This window comes from Engystomops pustulosus, chromosome 5 (genome assembly GCF_040894005.1).
Source record: "Engystomops pustulosus chromosome 5, aEngPut4.maternal, whole genome shotgun sequence".
NCBI lineage: Eukaryota > Metazoa > Chordata > Amphibia > Anura > Leptodactylidae > Engystomops > Engystomops pustulosus.
In genome coordinates, this window is record NC_092415.1 from 59090264 (window position 1) to 59112124 (window position 21861).

The 21861-nt window shown below is 40.8% G+C and overlaps 1 protein-coding gene across 4 annotated transcripts in view; it reads right to left on the minus strand.

The window, feature by feature from the left end:
- Positions 1-1746: 1746 nt before the first annotated feature.
- YES1 (YES proto-oncogene 1, Src family tyrosine kinase) overlaps positions 1747-21861 on the minus strand; it is a 31875-nt gene continuing 11760 nt past the window's right edge. For 2 of the 4 annotated variants that reach the window (XM_072152112.1, XM_072152113.1), the window contains exons 2-13: positions 17057-17224; positions 14958-15218; positions 13396-13495; positions 12411-12509; positions 10451-10554; positions 9970-10119; positions 9438-9593; positions 7823-8002; positions 5952-6028; positions 5705-5858; positions 4804-4935; positions 1747-3621 (exon numbers count right to left, since the gene is read on the minus strand). In XM_072152112.1, coding sequence (XP_072008213.1) covers positions 3413-3621; positions 4804-4935; positions 5705-5858; positions 5952-6028; positions 7823-8002; positions 9438-9593; positions 9970-10119; positions 10451-10554; positions 12411-12509; positions 13396-13495; positions 14958-15210 — 1614 coding nt within the window. In that variant the 5' untranslated portion in view covers positions 15211-15218; positions 17057-17224 and the 3' untranslated portion in view covers positions 1747-3412. The remainder of the gene's footprint in view (positions 3622-4803; positions 4936-5704; positions 5859-5951; positions 6029-7822; positions 8003-9437; positions 9594-9969; positions 10120-10450; positions 10555-12410; positions 12510-13395; positions 13496-14957; positions 15219-17056; positions 17225-21861) is intronic. The other 2 variants (XM_072152111.1, XM_072152114.1) reach the window with 1 other exon arrangement.

Consider the following 21861-nt stretch of genomic DNA (forward strand, 5'->3'; position numbering starts at 1 on the left):
GAAAAAAAAAAATATATATTCTAGCCCTAACAAGGGCTGTTGGGTTCTTGTAGACACAATCCTGCCTAACAGTAAGCTAATATAACCCCCTTACGCTATCCCTGCAGCAGCTCTCTCCCTAACGGCAACCAGACAGAATGATGCGAGCAGGACGGGAAGGGGCTATTCCAGGGTCACTTGCTCAGTCCAGCCAACCACTGCTATCGACGTGTAATCATACCACGTCATGCTGGGTGGAGTGCAGAGTCTCCTGGCTTGTGATTGGCTCTGTTTCTGGCCGGCAAAAATCAAAACGGCGGGAGATGCCATTTTCTCGAGCTGGCGAAGTATTCGTCCGAGCAACAAGCAGTTTTGATTACGCTAATGCTCGAACAAGTGTGTTTGCTCATCTCGAATAGCATTCTCTTATAATTGTACATCTATACACTTCCCAGACTGGCTCATCACTTTAACATGACATAAAGAGAATATTTAATGCCCATTTTTACTCCGCTTCTGTCCGAAGCATTCTTCTTCTCAGCAGGCTGATTTGGTAGATGGACAAATAATTTGGTGTATGCACTGGGACACGCTGTCAGCTGTATCTAGAGATTGAGTAGATACACTGGGGACAGATTGTCTCTGGTATTCATGGGGCATGCAGTGAGAATGACAAACCTAATGAAGACACTATCCACAGAAGTCAGTATTGGAAAACTCCTGTCACTCAGTGTTATTATTAGTTTATTGCTTTTGCTTCCATGGAAACCTAAAGGGAAGAAAAACTCACAATGTGACTGATATGGCGCCATATCCCTAAAAACAAGGCAATTATTTTCTCTATTATACATGTCTGATTACATTGTAGAACAATATGCAGTATGAATAGATGTATAATGGGGCAGGAAAGTAACCAGACACAATAGCACAGAACAGCAGGGGCAGCGCCCCGATAGCTAGTACTACTTCATGTAAGGTTTCGGGAGGTAAGCAGCAGGGACTCCACTAAAGACACCGGGTGCTGATTACCAATTGCATGCATTTCCGGCGCTGATCCTTCAGCATGATACAGCGTGACAATGGAGAAATCAGAAGCGATAATAAACCGCTCCTGCTTCCCCCTAGGCTCTCCGGCATCCGCTCCTACTCCCGGGCTAAGAAAACTGCATGAGGTATAAAGTCAGTGGGTAGTCCAAAGAGTTGGGAGACTGCAGGGAGAGGCTTGTCTCACTTGTGTTAAGTGGAAATGTAATTGCAATCCCTACTTGAACGCAGCCACACTGTTAGGCTCCTTTCACAAGAGTGTTGCAGAGTTTCAGCAGAGTTCAGTGAATTTTCAGTCAGTTTGTGCGGAGTCTGTTTTTACTGCAGTTTTCACACACGCACTGTGGGTCTATCTTTACTATGGCATTGGATCAGAAAACAAACAGAAAAACCATGTTGCACTTGCAGGCATCTCTGAGTGCACTACATTTTCCATGCATCTCCATAGATTTGAAAATGGAAAAACACAGAAAAAAAGTCTGACAAAACCTATTAAATGCAATGGATCAGGGTCCAATGCAAGTCCTGAAAAATGCTGGTGTGTGAGCGGCTTTACTTTGTCAATCAGTAGCTAGATTTTTATGCAGCTTTGGCACATTACTTTGCCTTCACCAGAGTAAATAGATACAAGTTTTGGCCTATTGCCACCCTCTTCACACTTGCTCTTTTACCATTAAATGAATAACCACAAAAAATTCCTGCACAAGCAAAAGAAATTCCTCATCTTTGTAAAAAAAACTTGTTTATTTTACATAGTGATCGCCTGCTGGTCTACAGGCACAGAGTTCAACATAAACATGTTAAATATATGAACCTCATGTCGATTAGATACGCATCATCATTATGGAAAATAAATGCAGTAATTAGTGTTTTAATCCTTTACTATACAAATGATATTACATGAATCTGTTTAGTTGTGAAAACGCGATGAATGGCAGCGAAGCCGCCAAACACGATTTTCCATTTACTTAGTACACAAACTTATAGAACTCGAGATAAATTGGCTTTTGAAAAGACTTATAAAAAGATACACAATTTGATAGTTTCTGTATAAAGCCCTTTAAAAAAAAAAAAAACGATTCGCTTCATTTAACAGAAAGCAGGTAATAAAGCGGAATGATGGCACCGCCATTACAGGAGAGAAGCCGGCACTGTAAACAAAATCCATGACAAGTTGCATCGTCTCGTGTAGCATAGGACACCGCATCATCATAGGGTTTTGTTGCATAACCATGAAAAAACAAAGGAAATTCATTTATTGCCAGATATGCGTCAGCTGCGATTGTGAAATTTTGCATGAGCTCCCCACTTGGGATCTGATGCTAAAACCACAGGAAATAAAAGTCATTAAAAACATTCACATTTTGTCTCCAGTCACCTCACACGGATATTAGTTGTAGTCTAAAGAAAAGGCTAAAAAGTGCTACCAGAAAAATCCCTGCAATAATGGGATCCCCAATGCTTCATAGGACAAGGGCTGTATTCATCACATGCTTGATAGAAGGGGAAATGATCCGAATGGGTTCTGTGCTGGGCCTACGGGAGTGTAGGGTGTCACACAGATGCAAACTATTAATTATATCCAGCACGTACATCTAATAGTCCTTCACTTATACTTGCTGCAGACTGGTGGAGCACCCTGTGAGTGCCAAATACAATGGAACCATTTCCAATCTACTTAGTCTTGCCCCTTTACTACTACAAAGATTGCATACACCTGATTATCTGCACTTCCACCTATCCCTCCATATACATATTCAGAGCAGTATAAAAACCTTCAAAGGCAAACCCGTGATACTGCAGAGAGCAAGGTGCTCAGAGACGTCATCCGCAGCAACATCAGGAAAGAAAAGTCCATATTTTACCCCACACCATTTCATGTTTAGTTAAATATTTTTATATGGAAAACCTTCAGTGTCTCAGATTTAATGCCAGGGATCAATGAGACGTGTGTCCAGCGATGCACCTCTATGTATCCGGCAGTGAAATAAGATCTATAAGAAATCTGAGTGTCAAGAATATAAATGGATTAGATGAAGATTAGCATTTATTAAAAAAAAAAAAAAAACTTTTTGAAGAGGAATGAAATGTTTGGTCCAGCAAGTCTCCGCTTTATGGTCTTGAAATGTTGTACTCAAATACTGGGCTGGACGTTACTCTCTTAATGGCGACCTTCACCATCAATCGCTTCTCTTTGGGGCCTGCTATGAATCACATGATTTGTCCATCTACAATACTTCCAAAAGTGGTTTTGTGCAACTGCAATGTGGATTTCCAGTTCGCCATAAGCATGCAGAGTGACTCCTTCCCTCAGACACAGGTAAGAATTTATGCAAAGTCTTGCTGATACTTTTGGCAGATTTGTGCATTTGACGTCTAGTCTTTCCTCTTATAGATTGTCTCCGGGTTGGTACTGTGGTTCTGTAGCAGTAAAGTAGTCTTCTAAAAAGGACTGAATATATTCAAAGGTTGGTCTTTCATCTGGGTCCTTCTTCCAGCACAGCTTCATTAACTCATGCAGGGATTCTGGGCAGCCTTGAGGACAGGGCATTCGATAGCCCCGCTCTACTTGTTCCAGAACTTCCCGATTCACCATTCCTATAAAAAAAGGATTGAACTCCATCATCACATAATAACCATCAAACCAAAGTGAAATCATCTACTCAAAGGATAGGCCTCTGTCCACAACCAAATGTCTTCTACTGCAATTAACTTGGACATTAGTAAATAAATTCAATCAAAATCATTAGAGTTTTGTGTGCATCTCCGAGGTAACAGACTACAAATAACACCTATGTAGTCAGAGCTAGATGGTATAATGCCTTAAATACAGTTGGAACATGAAGATTCCATATATTATATAAAAAAAAGACAATTTTCTCACTATCTGACAAGAAATCAGAATAAATTTTGCCTGTTTTAGGTCAGTTAGGATTACCAAAATCTAAGATATAAAAGGGGAGTTTGTGTACACTAAAGGAATATGTACCGTCGTGTTTACAGCCACCAATTTTTCACAGCCACTCTGACTCAGGGAAAGTCGCAGAATAGGTTGACCCTAAAAATTGTCATCCCACGCTTTCCAATATACACTCATTAACCACCATGTACAGGAGCCTTTGTCTGCTGCTGTGATTGGTTGCGGCTCTGCCACAGGTAATTTATTTGAGCTGTGATTGGTTACTATAGGCAATGAGTATAAGACACTTATGTGTGAGGTAAGATGGATAGAGATACAGAGATAGGGGGGTAAAACAGTTCCAGTTGCCCATGGAAACCAATTAGAGATCATCTGTGATTTTATAAACAGCTGTGGGAAAATGAAACTGGAGCTCTGATTGGTTGCCATGGAAAACTAGAGCAGTTCCGCTTTCAGAATTTGACAGAAGCCCCCATATACAAAGTGACACTTGGAGAGAGAGGCAGACAGTCACTGGAATGAGAGTGCCCGAGTCACTAAAAAGAGACAGCCAGTCTATAGGTACATATAAAATATTTTTTGTTAACCCATTCTATTTTGTTACAGCTAAGAGCAGTTATTTACCATCCTGGGCAACACCAGGAGCTACAGCTAGTTATTTATATATGCCAAATGCCAGAGTTTTTACGGCATTTTTAAAACTTTGCTAAAAGTCAAAAGTTTATGTCTTACTGGTTGTAAGATGTAGGGTAACTGCCCGGTCTATTATATTGACACCTCTCCATCATATATGGACTCTTAATCCTGACAATGAAATATATCCCATGTGGATTTTGACAGAAAGGTGTTGGATACAGTACCTGGATATGGCACTCTTCCTTTGGTAACCAGCTCTGTAAGGAGGATCCCAAATGACCACACATCAGATTTTATTGTAAATCGCCCATATAGGGCGGCTTCAGGTGCGGTCCACTTAATGGGAAATTTTGCACCTAAAAAAAGGAAAAAAAAAAAAAAAAAAGTGTGAACAGATAATAACTATTATCTTGAAATGTTTTTTGTTAGGTCAGTGTACAGGTCATTAAACACAAGTCCCTGAGGTGTCAGAGGTAAACAGAAAGATGGAGCAGATTTATATAAACTGCTTAAAAGGGGTTGTCCGAGTTTTGGAAAAAAAAAAAAAAAAAAAAAAAAAAAAAAAAAAAAAAAAAAACACTAAAAGGTGGCTGGAGGGGGCTGCTTAAAACAATAAATATGTACTTACCTTCCGGTGCCCTCCGGTATCCAGCGCTGCTGTCGCTCCGGGCGCCATGTAAACAAACATGGCCGCCGGAGCAGCGCTGCATTCAGCTTCCGGCCGGCCGTGTACGCATATCCGTCCCTATACACAGCATTGTGTATGGTGGCCGGAAGGTTGTCGGGTCCGGCCGGAAGCTGAATGCAGCGCTGCTCCGGCGGCCATGTTTGTTTACATGGCGCCCAGACCAGAGCGACAGCAGCGCTGGATACCGGAGGTCACCGGGAGGTAAGTACATCTTTATTGTTTTAGGCAGCCCGCTCCCGGCCACATATAGTTTTTTTTCAAAACTCGGGCAACCCCTTTAAATATGGAACAGAAACTATCATCCACACTACCGATTCCTAAAATTGTGTGCAAAGTTTGGTTATGCTTTAAATCTTCTTGAAATATTGCTTTTCTGTATAAAATGCTTTGTACACACACACACACATTTAGAATGTAGAAAAGAACAAAACCGATACCTTGTCTAGCAGTGTATTCATTATCTTCTATCAATCTGGCCAAGCCAAAGTCAGCGATTTTACATACAAGATTGTCTCCCACCAAGATGTTGGCAGCTCTGAGGTCTCTGTGGATATAGTTCATCCTCTCAATGTATGCCATGCCATCCGCTATCTGAGATGAAAAAAAAAAAGAACAGAAACAGGCTGACACATGTGTTATGTTTGTCTGGAGTCACAGCAAATACACTGAATAATACTCGCTTACCTGTGCAGCCATGTCAACAAGCTGTGGTAGCTTCAAGTACTTCCCCTCCCCCTCTTTAAGGAAGTCTAATAGGCTACCTGTATTACAAGAGTAAAATAGGTCAATTATTTTTTTGACGCTTCTGAAGTGTACAGAATAAGAATTATACTGCTGCTATTCTCCACAAACTAAGTGCTAATCTCTGTAGACAATATGGCTGAGCTGTGATACCTGTAAGACAGGTCTGCTAATATTCTGGAAGAAACCTACTAAACTTGGTTTGTAAATGTAGGAAATGTACAGCATAATAGTAGATTTCAACCACTACATATCCGTACAGCCACAGGTCATGGTAGATACTAATTGTTGCAGCTCAGTAACACCGAGGTTAGGTTTTTCAGCAGTCTTTACTTCACTTAAACACACAAACGTCATTATTATAAAAATTGTAAATAACTTTCAAAGTAATGGTTCTTAATACATGGATCGCATTTAACATCGTAGTGCACACATCCAGTCTTGTCTTCTGAAAATCCCTGTATTATAAAGATCACCAATATAAAAGGTGACAGCGAGATTATGGATTAAAGAGAATTTGTTGTAAGAAAATGACCTATTGTTTCTCCCACTTCTGTTCAGAGCTTTACAATTACAGTGCTGTGATGGAGCCAACACAGAAGCTGCCAGCATCCGCCTCTCCCTGCTGGAGGTGGGAATAATGTGGATTTCAGCAATTAGACCTATGACAAGTATTGATCACGGTGCTAATGGACTAAACTGAGGGGGAATAACTTATAACCTTAAAAGGCATTTGCCCTCTAACACAAATTGCAAAGTTAGTGCTGGGACCACATTCACAATACAGAATAACAAACTGGCACCCATTCCTGTAATAGAATGATCACAATACCAATTGTGTCATCCCTGATGTGATATCATGTAAGACTCACCCCTGCGTCAGAGGTCTATCACAGAGGAAAAGCCGCAGTGGGAATTCTGGACTAAAATTCTGAGGCAGTTTACAGTAGAATACTGTACCGTATATAATAGGAGGAACACAAGACCCATGCCCATCAAATCCAAACCTCGTTCATCCAGACAATCCGCTTTACTTCCCCACACCTTTTATCTGCAATCCTCATTTCAACTACTGTATATGGTCTTCTATATATTTATACCATAAGTAAAAGTAACAGCTCCTTTCCCATGCTGGACATTGACCTCTATACAGGTCACAGAACATCTAGAATACTTAAGCAGAGAAATTCATTGGTGTCTAGTACAGTCTGTATGTTTCCTGTGAATGTACATAAAATAGCATATTTATAAAAAGGAACACGAGACGAGAAGCACATGACCGTGTTTGAATCACTGACATTTCAGATTTACGTACAGTTCAGTGCTGCAGTTTTGAGGGGGGGGGGTTAAGGTGGTCTCCTTGCATTATATATTATTACGACGCTGGGAGTCCTGTTCTCATCCCTGTGTTTGGCCTATGAAATACGACCAGCATGTGGCCCCCGATTCACGGAGCGGTCACGATCATGTGTTTCTATCCTTATTATTATCTAGTTTAAAATTAGTAAAGTCCCTGCTCTCTTTTCTAAGTTTAGGAGTACTGTGGGTGGTCCTACTCAGTGACTGAGGTACCAGACTGCTGATCCTAGTATTAGCTGCATTATACTTTTACTGCTTTTGCCTCACATTTATGACATAGCATAAGAAACTGACACCTATTTCTGTAAATGAACCATCACTATCCCTATTGTGTCATCCCTAACATCACTATGATATCCGGGCTGCTGATCTCATCCTGCAGAATGCACAGCATGAATCAAGTTCCATTAAGACATTAGTTTTTTATAGACACAATTAAGACAAGCACAACCAACCTTTTGTCATGAACTCTGTTACGATGAAGATGGGCTCTTCAGACACCACAGCGTAAAGAGGAACTAACTTGTCATGCCTGAGTTTTTTCATGATCTGGGCCTCTTGCAGGAAGGCTTCAGGCATCATCGTTCCAGGCTTTAGTGTTTTGATTGCTACTTTTGTTGTTCCATTCCAGGTTCCTATAAAACAAGAGAAAAAAAAAATTTATCAAGAAATTGACAAAAATGGTAAAGACGGACAAAAGAACAGTATATTATCTGTTCTTCTGTTCCCTGTGAATGGCTTATGCAAATGATCTGACCAAGCCATACCTCCCAAACATCCCAGATCAAGCCAGACTCCCAGATTGCGGGTTCTAGTGGGAGGTATGGCCCAGGACATCAACTCTATCGGCGCCAGGAGAAGAATTGCTATGGTGATAGAGAGCAATCGGCTCTCTGTAGTATCTGTACACAGCAGATCATGGCAGGTGCATTGTCATCATCACAACGCGCCTGCCGGGCACTGCTGTAACACAGACACGGTGGAGGGGGAGGCACGGCAGAAGCATCGGAACAAGGAAAGGCGAATACAGTTGGTTTATTTTTATGCAACAAAAAAAAGAGGCCATAATATGGAAAGCAGAGAATGGGCACAATAGGAGGGGGGCGGGGGGTTTACAGATAAAAATGCACAATAAGATGGGGCAGCAGAAGTGGGGCTATAATAAGGAGTGGTGCAGATAAAGGGGGTGGGGAGACCAGTGTGTAGAAGCAGAGTGGGGAGCATTACAGTAGAGCCATTAATCTAGGAATTATGTAGTGTGCAAATACTAGATGGTTGGATAAGGGGTGGGGCAAAAGGTGTGGTTTATTATGAAAATAAAAATTTGTGGAGTGCCACTTTTTCTGTCCGTCTTTCTTTGGGGACGGAGGTTGGGAGGTATGAGAAAACTGTCTGATATATTTACACTGATCAGCCTTCGGGTGTTGATTCTGCACAACAATCTGAGGCAGTATACAGTACAAGTCAGAAGGGTCCCATTGATCAAACCCCATGCAATCCACAGAATGGGGCACTGCAAGTCTTAATTTTTAGTCCCAAAGTACCCAATGAAGCACAGGCTGCTTGAGATGAGCACTAGTGCATCATCTACAAAGGTACTTCAAATACATTAGCCAGAATAATAAAAAAAATATAGAGTAAGATGCTTCATATTTTAGTCCCTTGAAAAGATAAGTGTCTAGGCGGACATTGCTGGCATCAAAACAAAAGCTGAAAATATTTTATAAATCAAACTATGATGTTGACTGCTGTGGAGAGAAAAAAAAAAAAAAATCAAAAATCAATGGAGGTCAAACATTTAATAAATTTGTCTGCCAAGTAAAAATACTGAGGATGAAGTCATATCTCAAACAATGATATTTTAACCCCTTCTGCTTTTCAGGTCTGTGAAGAAATACTTTCTTGGAATAATGTGCAGGTAGCGGCTCGTTGAGATTGCTGACAGTCTTCCATATTATATCACATCTGTATGTGGTCTTAGTGATTGTATTACAGTGTATTATAGATCACAACCACTACAAGAGAGCAGCAGGAGAAGACATACATAGCAGTGATGCGCCTGATACCTACCCATCCACACTTCACCAAAACAGCCTTGACCCAATTTAACTTCAAGCCTCAAAGACTCTCTGGGAATCTCCCACGCATCCTTCGCTAATCCCTGGGTTTGTGGTTTCACGGTGGGACACACAGTTGTTAACCTATAGCACAAGCCATCAGCGTGTTCTGTATGATGGAAAAGGAAGGACAACGGTTAAATATCAAGAGTGTAAAGGAAATATCAGAATCCACATTAACATAAGAAATAAGTGAGATTATTAAATGGATTCCACATTAAATATCAATTCCAGAACATCTTCTCAATGCACCTACACATTAATAAAACTGACAAAATGGGTGTTACTATTCAGCTTGTTAAAGTGGTGTATGTGAGTAATACACGTAACCAGCAACACCCACTTAAATTTTTCTCTCTAAATTAATACAGGAATACCAGAGAAGAGTGAATAAACTAAACATCTGAAGTCAACCACCCCTCCACACTTTCACCATTTTTCAGAATGTATAAAAATAGTCATGCAAAAGTTCTATAAGTTCTTACCAGAGTAGTGTTTTACAAGTTTCTGTAGTGATTCAAACTGTGCCCGTGTAGTGATATAGTATCCTCCGTTATCAAGTTTTCTGATCTTGTAGTGTTTCACATTGTCGCCTCTCACTTCATCCCAGTCCCGGATGGATAGTGAAAAAGCTCCTAAGAGTAATTGTGTACAAGAGGCAATGTTACCACTAAACCAACAACAAGACACCTCTGCCACGATTCACTACCGCTATGTAATCACTGCCTTAGACGTGTGCAATGCTACATGCCGGCTCTGCTTCATAGCAGAACACAAATAACATTCACCTCCACCTTATTGGTTAAGCCCAACCTTTATGGACCGTCTACGATCACGATGAACACGCTATTGCCTGCAGGATATTATTATATGATAGTAAATGTTTTTTCTACATCTATAGATTCTCAACTCAGAGAGGTGTCATGTGTGTTGTCGTTCTGTTCAACAGACTGAACAACAAATTACCTTTAGTGGTTTCACTCTCCCGAACTAAAAAGGTTCCTCTTTGATTCCCTGGGCTTAGTAGCAATCGTTCTGCATCCTTCCTTCCCATTTTTCCAAAATACCACCTGTAAATAACAATGTAAAGACTGACAATTCCTGCTGATTTACATTAAACATTCCCTCTTCTGCTTCTACATCTTATTTGGAGTAATATTTCTTTATTAGAATTATTAATTACTTCAGGAAAACCGACTTCAGTCCTGTTGTTCCTACAGATACCTAAAAGGAAAAACACCCACCAAAACCAAGTGTGGTAGACCAGGGGCACTTACTCATAGATCCAGGCACAGTGAGTGCAGTAATTTTCTTATATTTGTTATCCATGTCCGTCACCCCTCCAAAACCAACTTTTAAAATTATTCTAATGATCCAGAAGGGCTCTGTGGAGTAGTTACTAGAGGCCCTCCTTGCTGTAGCTTCACAGGCTTTTACACTGTGCAGGAGCACTACCCCTTCACTCTAAGATCACAGCTGGCAGAGAGAAGTAGACATGCTCCTGCGCAGGTTAACAAGCAGTGACGCTGAAGAATGGAAGGTCTCCGGTAATGCCCCTTCTCGACTGCAAATCTAGTTCACAGAGGTGCTAGGATAGCCCTTCAGGTTCAGAAGTATAATTTATAAAGTTGATTTTAGAAGGAAGGAGGCCATAGAGAACAAATATAAGAGGATTACCACAGTCACATGACAGAATCTATGAGTAAGTGTCCCTGGTTTATCACGTTTTATTTTTATGGTAGATTTCCTTTAAAAATAAAGGGGTGACAGTCTTCACACTGCTCTGACCCCTAGCCTGGCCACTGGAAACAGAGGAACTAATGAGCAGCTTCACACAAGTAAATTGCTACAGTTGTGGATCCCTGGAAAGCTACAATAAAGACAGAACAAAGACTTTATTGTACAAAGGTGGTGAATGACATTGGAAGCCTCTCCAAGCTTTAATATAATGAAGTCACTTACCAAGGATAAACAGATTTACTGGGGTCTATTAGTAGTATTAGTTGTACAGGCAAAGATAACATAAATAGGAACCATCTGAACAAAAATACAGAACTAGGATGATGGATTCATTAGAAGCCGCTAATAATTGCATAAAAAGCACCCGTAGGCACAACTGAACCCACTATAAAGCTTTCTAAATGCAGTTTTTTTAAGTCTCTCTTTGCTTGGCTTCCAAGGCAGCCTAAGGCTAAATGCACAAAGGTAAGACCAAGGCTGACTGCAGATTAACATGATCAGCCTCTGGTGTTAAAAATGTAAGTTTTTCTTCATTTTTTTCATAGATCCTAATAAACTACACAGTCAGCCTATGTGTGATCCATTGGGGGGGAAAAAAAAAAAAAAAAAAAAGGGGACCTGTATAGGACAGATCTACTTTTTATCATATTGATCGGGCCGTCATTTAGCGTGGCCGATTTTCATTGTTGTGTGCCCAACGGGTAAATTTTGACCAAGTTCATGCATTACATTTATTGCAGTTTTCGATGCAGATTCTAAGTGACTCTTATTTCATGGATTGCAAAGTCACTGTAATCTGGGACAGAGTAGTTCCACGCAGTTCCGTGCCAAACATCTGCTACAAAACTGATCCAAGTGCAGGGGTCCTAATATCAGCCGAAACCCCCAAGAGCTCTTTGTAACACAAGGCCCAATACCAGCTGTCACATAGAAGAAGAGACTGCTGTGTGTGACTGGCAGCTGTGGCTCTGCAGCTACAGGACATGAAATGACAGAAAGATGTTGTATTCTCCTCCATCACTAGTAATTCCATGTAGGAAAGTAGAAATGTAGCACTATCCTGTTCTACATGTGAAGCCTAGAGTGCTAATTAAACGACAATTTTACTCAATGTCCAACTGTAATAATTACTTTTTATTGTACCCAATGCTTAAAAGACAAGTAGATAAATATTGATTCTACTTACTCTTCAGCTTGTATGGAGTCCGCTGGGGCTACATAATTACTGGGTATATAACCAGTTTTTCCAGTGGCTATGGATCTTGCTTCCCACCAATCTCCTTCGCTGTATAGAAAAATAAAAGATTTCTATTTAAACTTCATGAAATACACAAATCATGGCAACAACTAATGCAATAAGTTGCTTCTTGCAGATCACCTGCCTATCTCAGCCTCTCACACATATTACAATACAATTGTGTATCTCAAGATAAATGTACACACAGTAAAGTACACATAGTAATTACATTGTAGACCTTTGAATGGCCCATTTCAGCTCCGATCAATAATGACTAGTCATTGCATAGCTGCATGTCATGTAAAAACACAAGAAAACTGTGATTTCCCTAGGGAATTGGAAAACTATTTCCCAGGGCCTGCTTTACTGAAATGAAAAGGAAGGAAAAGTGTACAGCCATATAAACTGTGGGGTGTGAAGATTATACATCATGAAATCCATCACATATGAATACTAATTTTCTGTTTCACATCAGCCTGGATGCATCAGTACTTGGAATAAAATGGGGTATTGAAGTGGTTGCTTCTTTAGGGAGCATATATAACACAAGCCACTTATACAGTAAAACATATGCCTGGATTACATATATCCGGTGGTATATCTGCCCACAGCAGGACCCGAGTTCCTACACACTTATTGGTTACCAAAACTGGCATCACAGCAAGTCCTAAAATCAAGCGAGCAGGTAGAGCGCATGCAATCTCTAATTTCTGTCTGGGTGTGTTATTCTTCGGTCAATGCGCAATAATAATTCCTTTATTTATAATGAGTATATTTTTATTAAAAAATAATTACACACCACTAATTAAAAAAAAACCTGAAAAATGGTCAAAACAAGAATGCTGCCACTACATGTCTTTTCTACAGTACAGATGAGGGAGTCAGGACAGTCTTATAAGTGAAAGTGAACCTACTACATAAGATGGAGACTTACGTGTTGTTGATGATCTGGAATCTTTCACCTTTCCTGAAAGAAAGATCTTCTGATGTTCTAGCTTCATAATCATATAAGGCAACAAAGACTGTAACGCCCCCTAGAAGGATCACAAGGGACCCAGTAAGGATAAGAAATGGGTAATCAGCAATACAAACAAGCATTTCCAAATTAAACCGGAGAAAAAGTGAAAAAAAAAAAAAAAAAAAAAAAATTGGTATTTTTTTCTAAATTACCCTGTTAGTTACACATCCGCATGCAGTGAAATAAGTAGATGACTAGGGCTCCTTGTACACAAAAGCTATGCTCACCAGGGCGGGCATACAATAAAGCGCAGGAGACAGGAGGGGTGAGTGCTGCCCATCTATCACCCCTAGTAGGGAGGAGTGCAGTACGACCGTACGTACGAAATACATCTAGCCCTTTCCCCAATGACGCTGCAGTGGGCACAGACATACATATTGCCCACTGAAGTGTACGTGGCTGTATGCTACCCGTAGCAAAACTGTTTGGATATCATACAGCCGAAATGTTCCAGTTGTGTGCAAGGGGCATTATAAAGTATATATTACAATGTGCCATGTAATGAATATCTACTGGAAGGACCTATTAGATGTGCATGTTTTCTGCATATCTGGTAACCTCTTGAGATTAATAACATAACAATAAAGGTTATTGTTTTAAGAAAAGTAAGATCTAAAAAAAAAAATAAAATTTGGATTGTGGCAAATGGACAGAAGCATAACAATGTATCCAAATGTATGTTATGCTAATTCTTCAGATCAGACTTTGCAATAGCTTGACATTGCTAAGCAGCTGACAGTGGGTGGAAGCAGCCTGTAGGTGTGAGTCTATGACAGGGATGTTTTACAAGTTACACACAAACACCAGCAGGATAGAAGAGCTGGGTGGGGTACAGCAATCTATGGGAGGAGAACATCTCTGAAAGCAGACTAAGCAATGAGAAGATGTAATGATTGCCATCTAGTAATCCTTGTACCAGAATCCACACGAGGAAGAGCTTTCCAGGAACATGGAATCATTGCTTCCCAATAAGACTATATAATGCCTGGCAGATTGAACTGCAGATTTGTGCTGTAACTGTGGTAAATGCCCTTAAAACGTTCATTTCAATCTGCTTTAAGTCAGCCGACAAAAAAATGGTCTTGGCCCTGTATCTCTGAGCAGTGTAAATGTATGGCACGGGTTTAATCTTCCTGCCAGCTGAATGTCAGAAGGTCTGTGGTTCAGACACTACTGGTAGTTGGAGGCTACTACTTTGACAAAAGCCTAAACACTGCAGATTTCCACCATATTTGGGGCTGCTGTAAAGCCTCATTACATGGGGGAGATTTAATCTGACAATTGAATCACAATACACAAGAACAGCCCGGGCTAGTCATTTCTGCAGCGCTAACCCACATTACCATAAAATAGACTGCAAATCAAAATTCAGCAAACATGGCTTTCATTCATCTCTGAGAATTCTGAGAAGAGCCAAGCAAACATTTTGTTAAATAACAATTTAATTGAATAAAAACAAAAACAGAAAAAAATCTTACCGGTCAACCCTCCGGGGTAAGGAACTGGCACTGGTGAAAACAGGGAAGTAGCCCCTCCAAACGGAGTCATTCCAGAAGACCCTCCAAAAGGCGTCATGGAATGACTGTTGAAGTTTGCGGGGGGTCCTTTGCCTGCTGGAGACTGAGCAACTTGTGTGGGGTCACCGCCATATTGGGCAATGGGTTCTTGTTTGGGTTCTGATCTGTACTTTATCGATGGACCTTTGTCCTCCTTGCTCTTAATACAGCCCATTATACCTGGTCAGGACAGAAGACAACAACGTGTTACTACACCAGAGCATCCACATGAGATTCATACAATGAACATTTTCTACAGACAATAGTTACATGGTGAAAGTTATTACAGGTTAATGGACTCTCTAGGATCTGCACAATCCGGTTCTGCAGGATTCAGTAAGGACTCGTAAATCAGCAGAAGAATTAGTATCGTCGTCTTACTAGGAGGGTAGGAAAAAGCTCCGTCCTGTTGACAACATCAGCTACACTTTACGCTACAGCAGATGTTCTTGGTATCACAGCTCAGGACCTAATACGTGGATGGGACAAAGCTGCAAATAACCCATGTGACAAATGGACATGACCTCACGACTTCAAACAGCTGATCGACAGGGGTGACAGGTGTCAGACCCCCATGATTCAGATATTGATCACATACACTAAAGATAGCTGATCAATTAAGTAATCCTGCAGAGCCTCTTTAGGTCTCAGTTTTCAGAGGCTGATGATCGAGGCCATACATTAGCATCCATCTTACAGGATGAAATTGTGCGGTCTACTACACTCTTCGTCCTTTGTGTGTGTACACAAATACAGAAACAAAGACACTGGGTGTACAACTAAATAACATTGGAATGGTTGGGGATGTCAACTTCCTGTTTGTTGCACATTAGTATATGGGGGAGGGGGGGGGGGACTTTTCAGGATGGGCATTGACCATGGTGACCATTTTGAATCCATTTTCCAATTTGAAGAGGGTCCGATAACACATCAAAATTTGAGAATTTCCCAAGAAAAATCAATGGTGTACATGGTTTTAACTATTATTTACAGGTTTATGACCACTTATAAAATGTTTTAAAAATTGTCAATGCAACCCTCTTCTCCCACTCTTCACACACTGATAGTAACACTGCAGAAGAAATGCTAGCACAGACTTCTAGTATCCGTTGTAGCAGATGCTGCACATCATCTGAAGGCAATTGTCTATGCTGTGAAGATGGGCGATATTAGGTGCCCATATAAGATTGACCACCTTGTATAAACACTGTCCTTTGGACTCCATCTGACAATTCTATGGACATGTTCAGTGTGTATCTCACAAACATCTTTGGCCGTGTGTATGCACCTGCCACATGCAAGATTGGCATAAACGGGCTCGACGGAGATCCACAAGTATACTGTTCATCCAACAGTACCATATACAGATTGCCTATGTAACAGCGTGTTCAGATCTCAAGTATGTGCTCTGGATATGCACTGTAAGCCATGTGCATTGCCTACAAGGTGCTATGTACTCCTGGGCTGTATGTAAAGGTCTCTGCACATTATTCAGATGACATTTGCTGCATGCACAAAAAAACAAAGTAGTTGTCTAGTATGAACTGTGTCAAGGCGGTGACATCTAGAACCTGTTCACACCTTGAGTTCTCTCCTCCTTATGAGGAGGTTGTTGAGTGCAGGGAGAACACAAGGATTTAGGCGCAGATCCCAACATTATACTAAGCCTTGTCAATAATGAAAACCATCTGTCCTGATGTCACACGTGCCTGGCACTGCTCCTTTACTAGGGACTTTCTAGGGTGGATTATATCCCCAAGCAAAAAAAAATGATTCACGTATTTCTAGATTATTCAATGCTTAAGAATCTGCCTAAGCGTAACAAGGGCTGCTCTTAATAGATTGCAAAGATTTCACAATAAAAAACAAAAAATTAGGTAAATGTTACATTTTTTAAAATTTAGGTTTCATAAACTATCCACCTGCAAACTGGAAAAAGTGGAAAAACCCATCACCATAATTAACCTAATTTTTGGCACATGGACAAAAATACAGCATTTCACAGATAGACAGGTTGGAATTCTATCCTGGTATTTACACTTTGGTTGTCCCTGGATACGACCATAAACTCCAGACCATGCCAAAGGAATCTGCCCAACCATAAATAGCTTCTCTTGTGCTGTATGCTTTACGTTTAAGTTTGCTTTTCCTCCAAGTTCATGTTTGTAGAGTGTAGCTTCTGATGGATTCTATACATAGAATATGAGAGGAAAACGGTTTTCTATTAAACTTATAGCTCTAAGGTTGGATTCTAATAAATATGTTCTACCTAAATAACTTGTATCTGTGTGCACTATATAAAGGAATTATTATTATAATGGTGATAAAAAGTTTTATGACTGTAAATTTATAACTTCCCGTATATACTCGTGTACAAAAAAAAAAAAAAAAAAAAATCAGAAAAAAAAAAAAACTCACTGGGGAGGCAACAGGGAAGTGATTTGCTGCTCACAGTAAACATGTGTCAGTGGCACTGTAGTAGCTCCCTTACTTAGGGCAGGAGGAATAAATGAATGTGGGGCTAGGGCGAACATGCCAGGGTCTCTAGTATGGCGCAGGTGCAGAGTGCCACCACTAAATGAGAACAAAGGGATGGCGTCTGTATCACAGGAAGATGTACTCAAGCCTTACACCATGGGGGAAGATGGGAACGGAATGGGGCACACACACCTGATGGCAGAGCTCCTGTGCCATCCATCTCCTTACTGCAAAAGGAGAAGTTTTCTTCAGGCCACAATCACGCCATTGGGGACTTTAACACAGACTCTGAACACATGGCCCTGACCATTGGGTGTACAAGCCCAGAAACTGGAGTTGTTCTGCTGAGTACAGTATGTGACCCGAGGGTTGACATCTGCTGAGCTGTATTCTCCCTCAGGTGAAGCAATAACTACTTCCCCCAAATATATTAAAAAATATATAAAGAAAACTGTTTTAAGGCTTATTGCTGGGAGGAGACTGCTGGGTATTACATTACTGGGTGGGGGGGGGGGGGGGGTCTGTGACCAATGCACTCCACCCCCCTAGGCTTATACTCAATAAGTTTTCCCAGTTATTTGTGGTAAAATTAGGGGCTTCGGCTTATATTCGGGTCGACTTATACTTGAGTATATACGGTAAATATGACCCATTTATATGGGAGTCGGAGTTCAGGAAATTGAGGCACACTCGGCAGAACAGAACCACCAAAATCTATTACATTTGTTAAATCTTGGGTACATGGGGCAGTTTCTGTTTGCACAGGATATGACCTGCAGATTGGATTTCATACAGACTTTACCCATGAGAGATAAAATATGACAAAATCTGCAGCATTGACTGCAGTGGACCAATTCCTTATAGGGATGAAAGAGCTGGTGAAAGGTCCTCTTTAATATTATGCCATTTTCATGCTGGGTAATGCCAGCTCCAAAACCATGGAAAGATCTGTCCAGGCCTGCACTAAAGACCCCTCGGGTCCACTCACATGTACGTCTGCCGGCTAATGGGTATTTTTAGAATGAGATAACAGAGGACTGTAACCCTCAGGACTGTAATTTAGGTTCCAGCACACACTTATTATGACAATGGCCTCTAAGAAAGTACAGATATCTGTGTTTGAGCCATTTTAATGCACTATAAAACAATGTAAGGTCCCTAATGGAATCTTAAGGAGAATGGTAGAACATCCAAGATGTAAAATGCATGATAAAAGAGTAGCCCCAGGGCTGTGCCTATACTCATGGGATATTGTACACACTATTTCCAGCACTGTACTGAAGAAAACAAATTCTGAGTCTTACTATTTAAGAAGATTACTTCTAATCGGAAAAGCCTTCTACACACATCTCCTCGGAGACTGCTTACATCCTCAATGCTGGCTTACTGAACGGAGCCAGAATGTAGTCCTTATCCATACAGTTTATTACTAGAAACACACACTTGCTGCAGAATCAGGGGGCAGGAACCCTTTCCCCACACTATACACAAGCTTGTGAAATCTAATCTAAAAGAACCTTAAAGGACACCTGTCATCAGGTCTGTGTCACTAGTCCTGTCACCACTACCTGTTGGAGCAGCTCACAAGGATCCCATCCCAGCCTTTATCTAGTTATTTCATACATTATTCATTGTAAAATCATCTATTCTTTATCATGTAAATGAGGCTGGTCACATGGTCAGAGGCAGTGATGTTACCCCTCCCCTCCCCTCTCCTCCCCCTGCTCATGTCTGTGTGTAATGTATAGTAAAGCATTGCTAGTGTGTGTGCTGCATCTGCTGACATGCTGCATCCTCCTAATATACAGGTGAGAGACACAGACATCAGCTGTTCTGCTGAAGCATGGCTGCCTGGAGCTGTTGTATCTCTCCTATACACACACAAATGTACACACAGGCTGCAGGGGGTGTGGCCACCAGCAAGCACACCATCATACAGCCTCACATCATTATACGGGCTGTCAGTCATGCACTGGGGGTGTGGCTGTGCCTCCCACTCATGAATAAGGTGGACAGCTTGAATATGTTAATGCTTCATTGGACATTTCACAGGTCATTTGCATACAGCTTTAGGACCTCATTGCTTAAGTTTACAGGCATGTAGAGGGACAATGAAGGCATAGAGGCAATGCTCTCTAATGGCTGTTTATGAAAATATATTTAGTTTAGGGGGTTATTTTGCCTGACTGGTTCTCTTTAAAAGGGGAATTATGGAATTTTAAAATGTATCACATTTTCTAAGAATAGGCGATCAACATTTGAAGCTCTGCATTCCAATGAATTGCTCCAATGAGCGATAGTTCTTGACAGATCAAATGCACATGTTATAACATTCTCTAATCAACGTGCAATCTCAAGATGTACAGCCAGGTCATGGTGCAGCAGCGGGTGTATGAGGACAGCTCATGGGATGATAACAGGAACAGAAGGAAAACCCCTGTATACCGTAACACTGTATTGCAGTATTTGTTAGTAAAAATCATTTTTTAAATAAAAACCTAAAAGCACAAATCAACCCCCCTTCCATAGAAAAAAAATCAATCAAATAAAAATCATAAAACATAGGTATTGCTGTGTCCCGATAGAGATATATATCTCTATATCTAGCAACTTTTTGCCAATTTTGCAACACAAAAAGATTAATAAAAAGTGATCAAAATGATCACGCAGTCACCAAAATGGTAACAATGAAAAAGTCATCACATTATAGGCCTGAGATACTGGTCTCAGAATATGGCAAAATTAGTAGATGTAAACATTAAAAATTTTCAAACAGAATAAAAGCTACCAACCCAAAGAATAAAAGGGGAGATTAATTAGGAGAACACAGTGAAAACAGGACCACCCCCCCCCCCCCCCAAAAAAAAAAAAAAAAGTTGCAAATGTCTTTTTTCCACTATTTCACCTCCTTTGAAATTTTATTTTTAGCTTCCCAGTACAAGGCATGAATTATTACATACAGTCACTACAGTATAAAGTATAACGTTACGCAGAAAACAAGCCCCTGTGTGTAGCTGTGTAAATATAAAAAAAGATATTTTAAAATGGGGAGCGAAAAATGTAAAGGCAAAAATGAAAAAAGGGCCGTTTCCCTAGGGCAGTGGTGGCGAACCTATGGCACAGGTGTAAAACAGCAGGGATCAATAAGTTACTGCTTAAATTGTCATGTTGGCACTCTGCAACATATAAGAGGGTTTTGGTCGAAGTTTGGGCACTCTGTCTCCAAAAAGGTTCGCCATCACTGCCCTAAGGGGTTAAAGTGAATGGGGCCCAGCCCCTCTGCCCAGTACTACAAGAACAAAGCTAAACGAAAATCATGTAATGTCACATTCAGACGGCAGTAGTGGGGACCTCACTGACTCCTATGGTGCCCAGTCACAGTGACCATGAACAGAGAAATATAGGACATGTCCTATATTTTATAATGTTACGGCGCCGGCCCTGTGCTGCCCCGTGGAGAGAGGAGGGATGAGCAACGCGCAAACGTTTGTCTGAACGAGGCCTAAATCTGTTCTGCTCTTCCTACACTCGCAACAAACAGGGATTTTTCTGTGACAGGTGCTGCCACGAGTCATTACTCAGAGTAGTCCTGAGAAGCCTGTAACTTTTATGACAGGGCCTGTTATCTCACATCTATTTCTGACATCAACAGCAATAACAAAAGGAATAAAGGCCACAGCTAACCAAATACACAAACGGGAATTTACATTCCATTCTACCAGACAGATGACATTTCATAGGAGATCCCAACAAAGAACGCAGGGGTTCTCTTTCACCATTGTAGGGACATGTGTGCCCAGGAATGTTTACAGCAGGTGTGAAGATACTATACAATAAGCAGCCAACACACAAAACTACAAAAATAACATTTTCATAGTGGAGGAGAAATATCTATATTTTGAAAATTTGAAAAAAATTCCATATGGAACAATTTGCAATCTTCCGCATATCTGTAACTTTCATATCCACGTGCTAAAACCTTCATTAGATTATAGCTAGGAATGAACTCTTAAAGAGAACCTGTTAACAAGAACAGGCACAATAACCCTTACTCAACCCTCCATTGTGCCTTTGTTGACAAGTACAGTGCAGGCGTCCAAGCTTAAAGGAAACCTACCCCCACAGATTAAGGTACCATATATACTCGAGTATAAGCTGACCCGAGTATAAGCCGAGGTACCTAATTTAAACACAGAAAACTGAGAAAAAACAAAAAAAAAACTATTGACTCGAGTATAAGCCGAGGGTAAGAAATGCATTGGTCCTTGCCTGCCCCAGCACATTTTTTCTGCTGAAAAACTCGACTTATACTCGAGGATATATGGTAGATGGGGTGATAGGAGTCTCT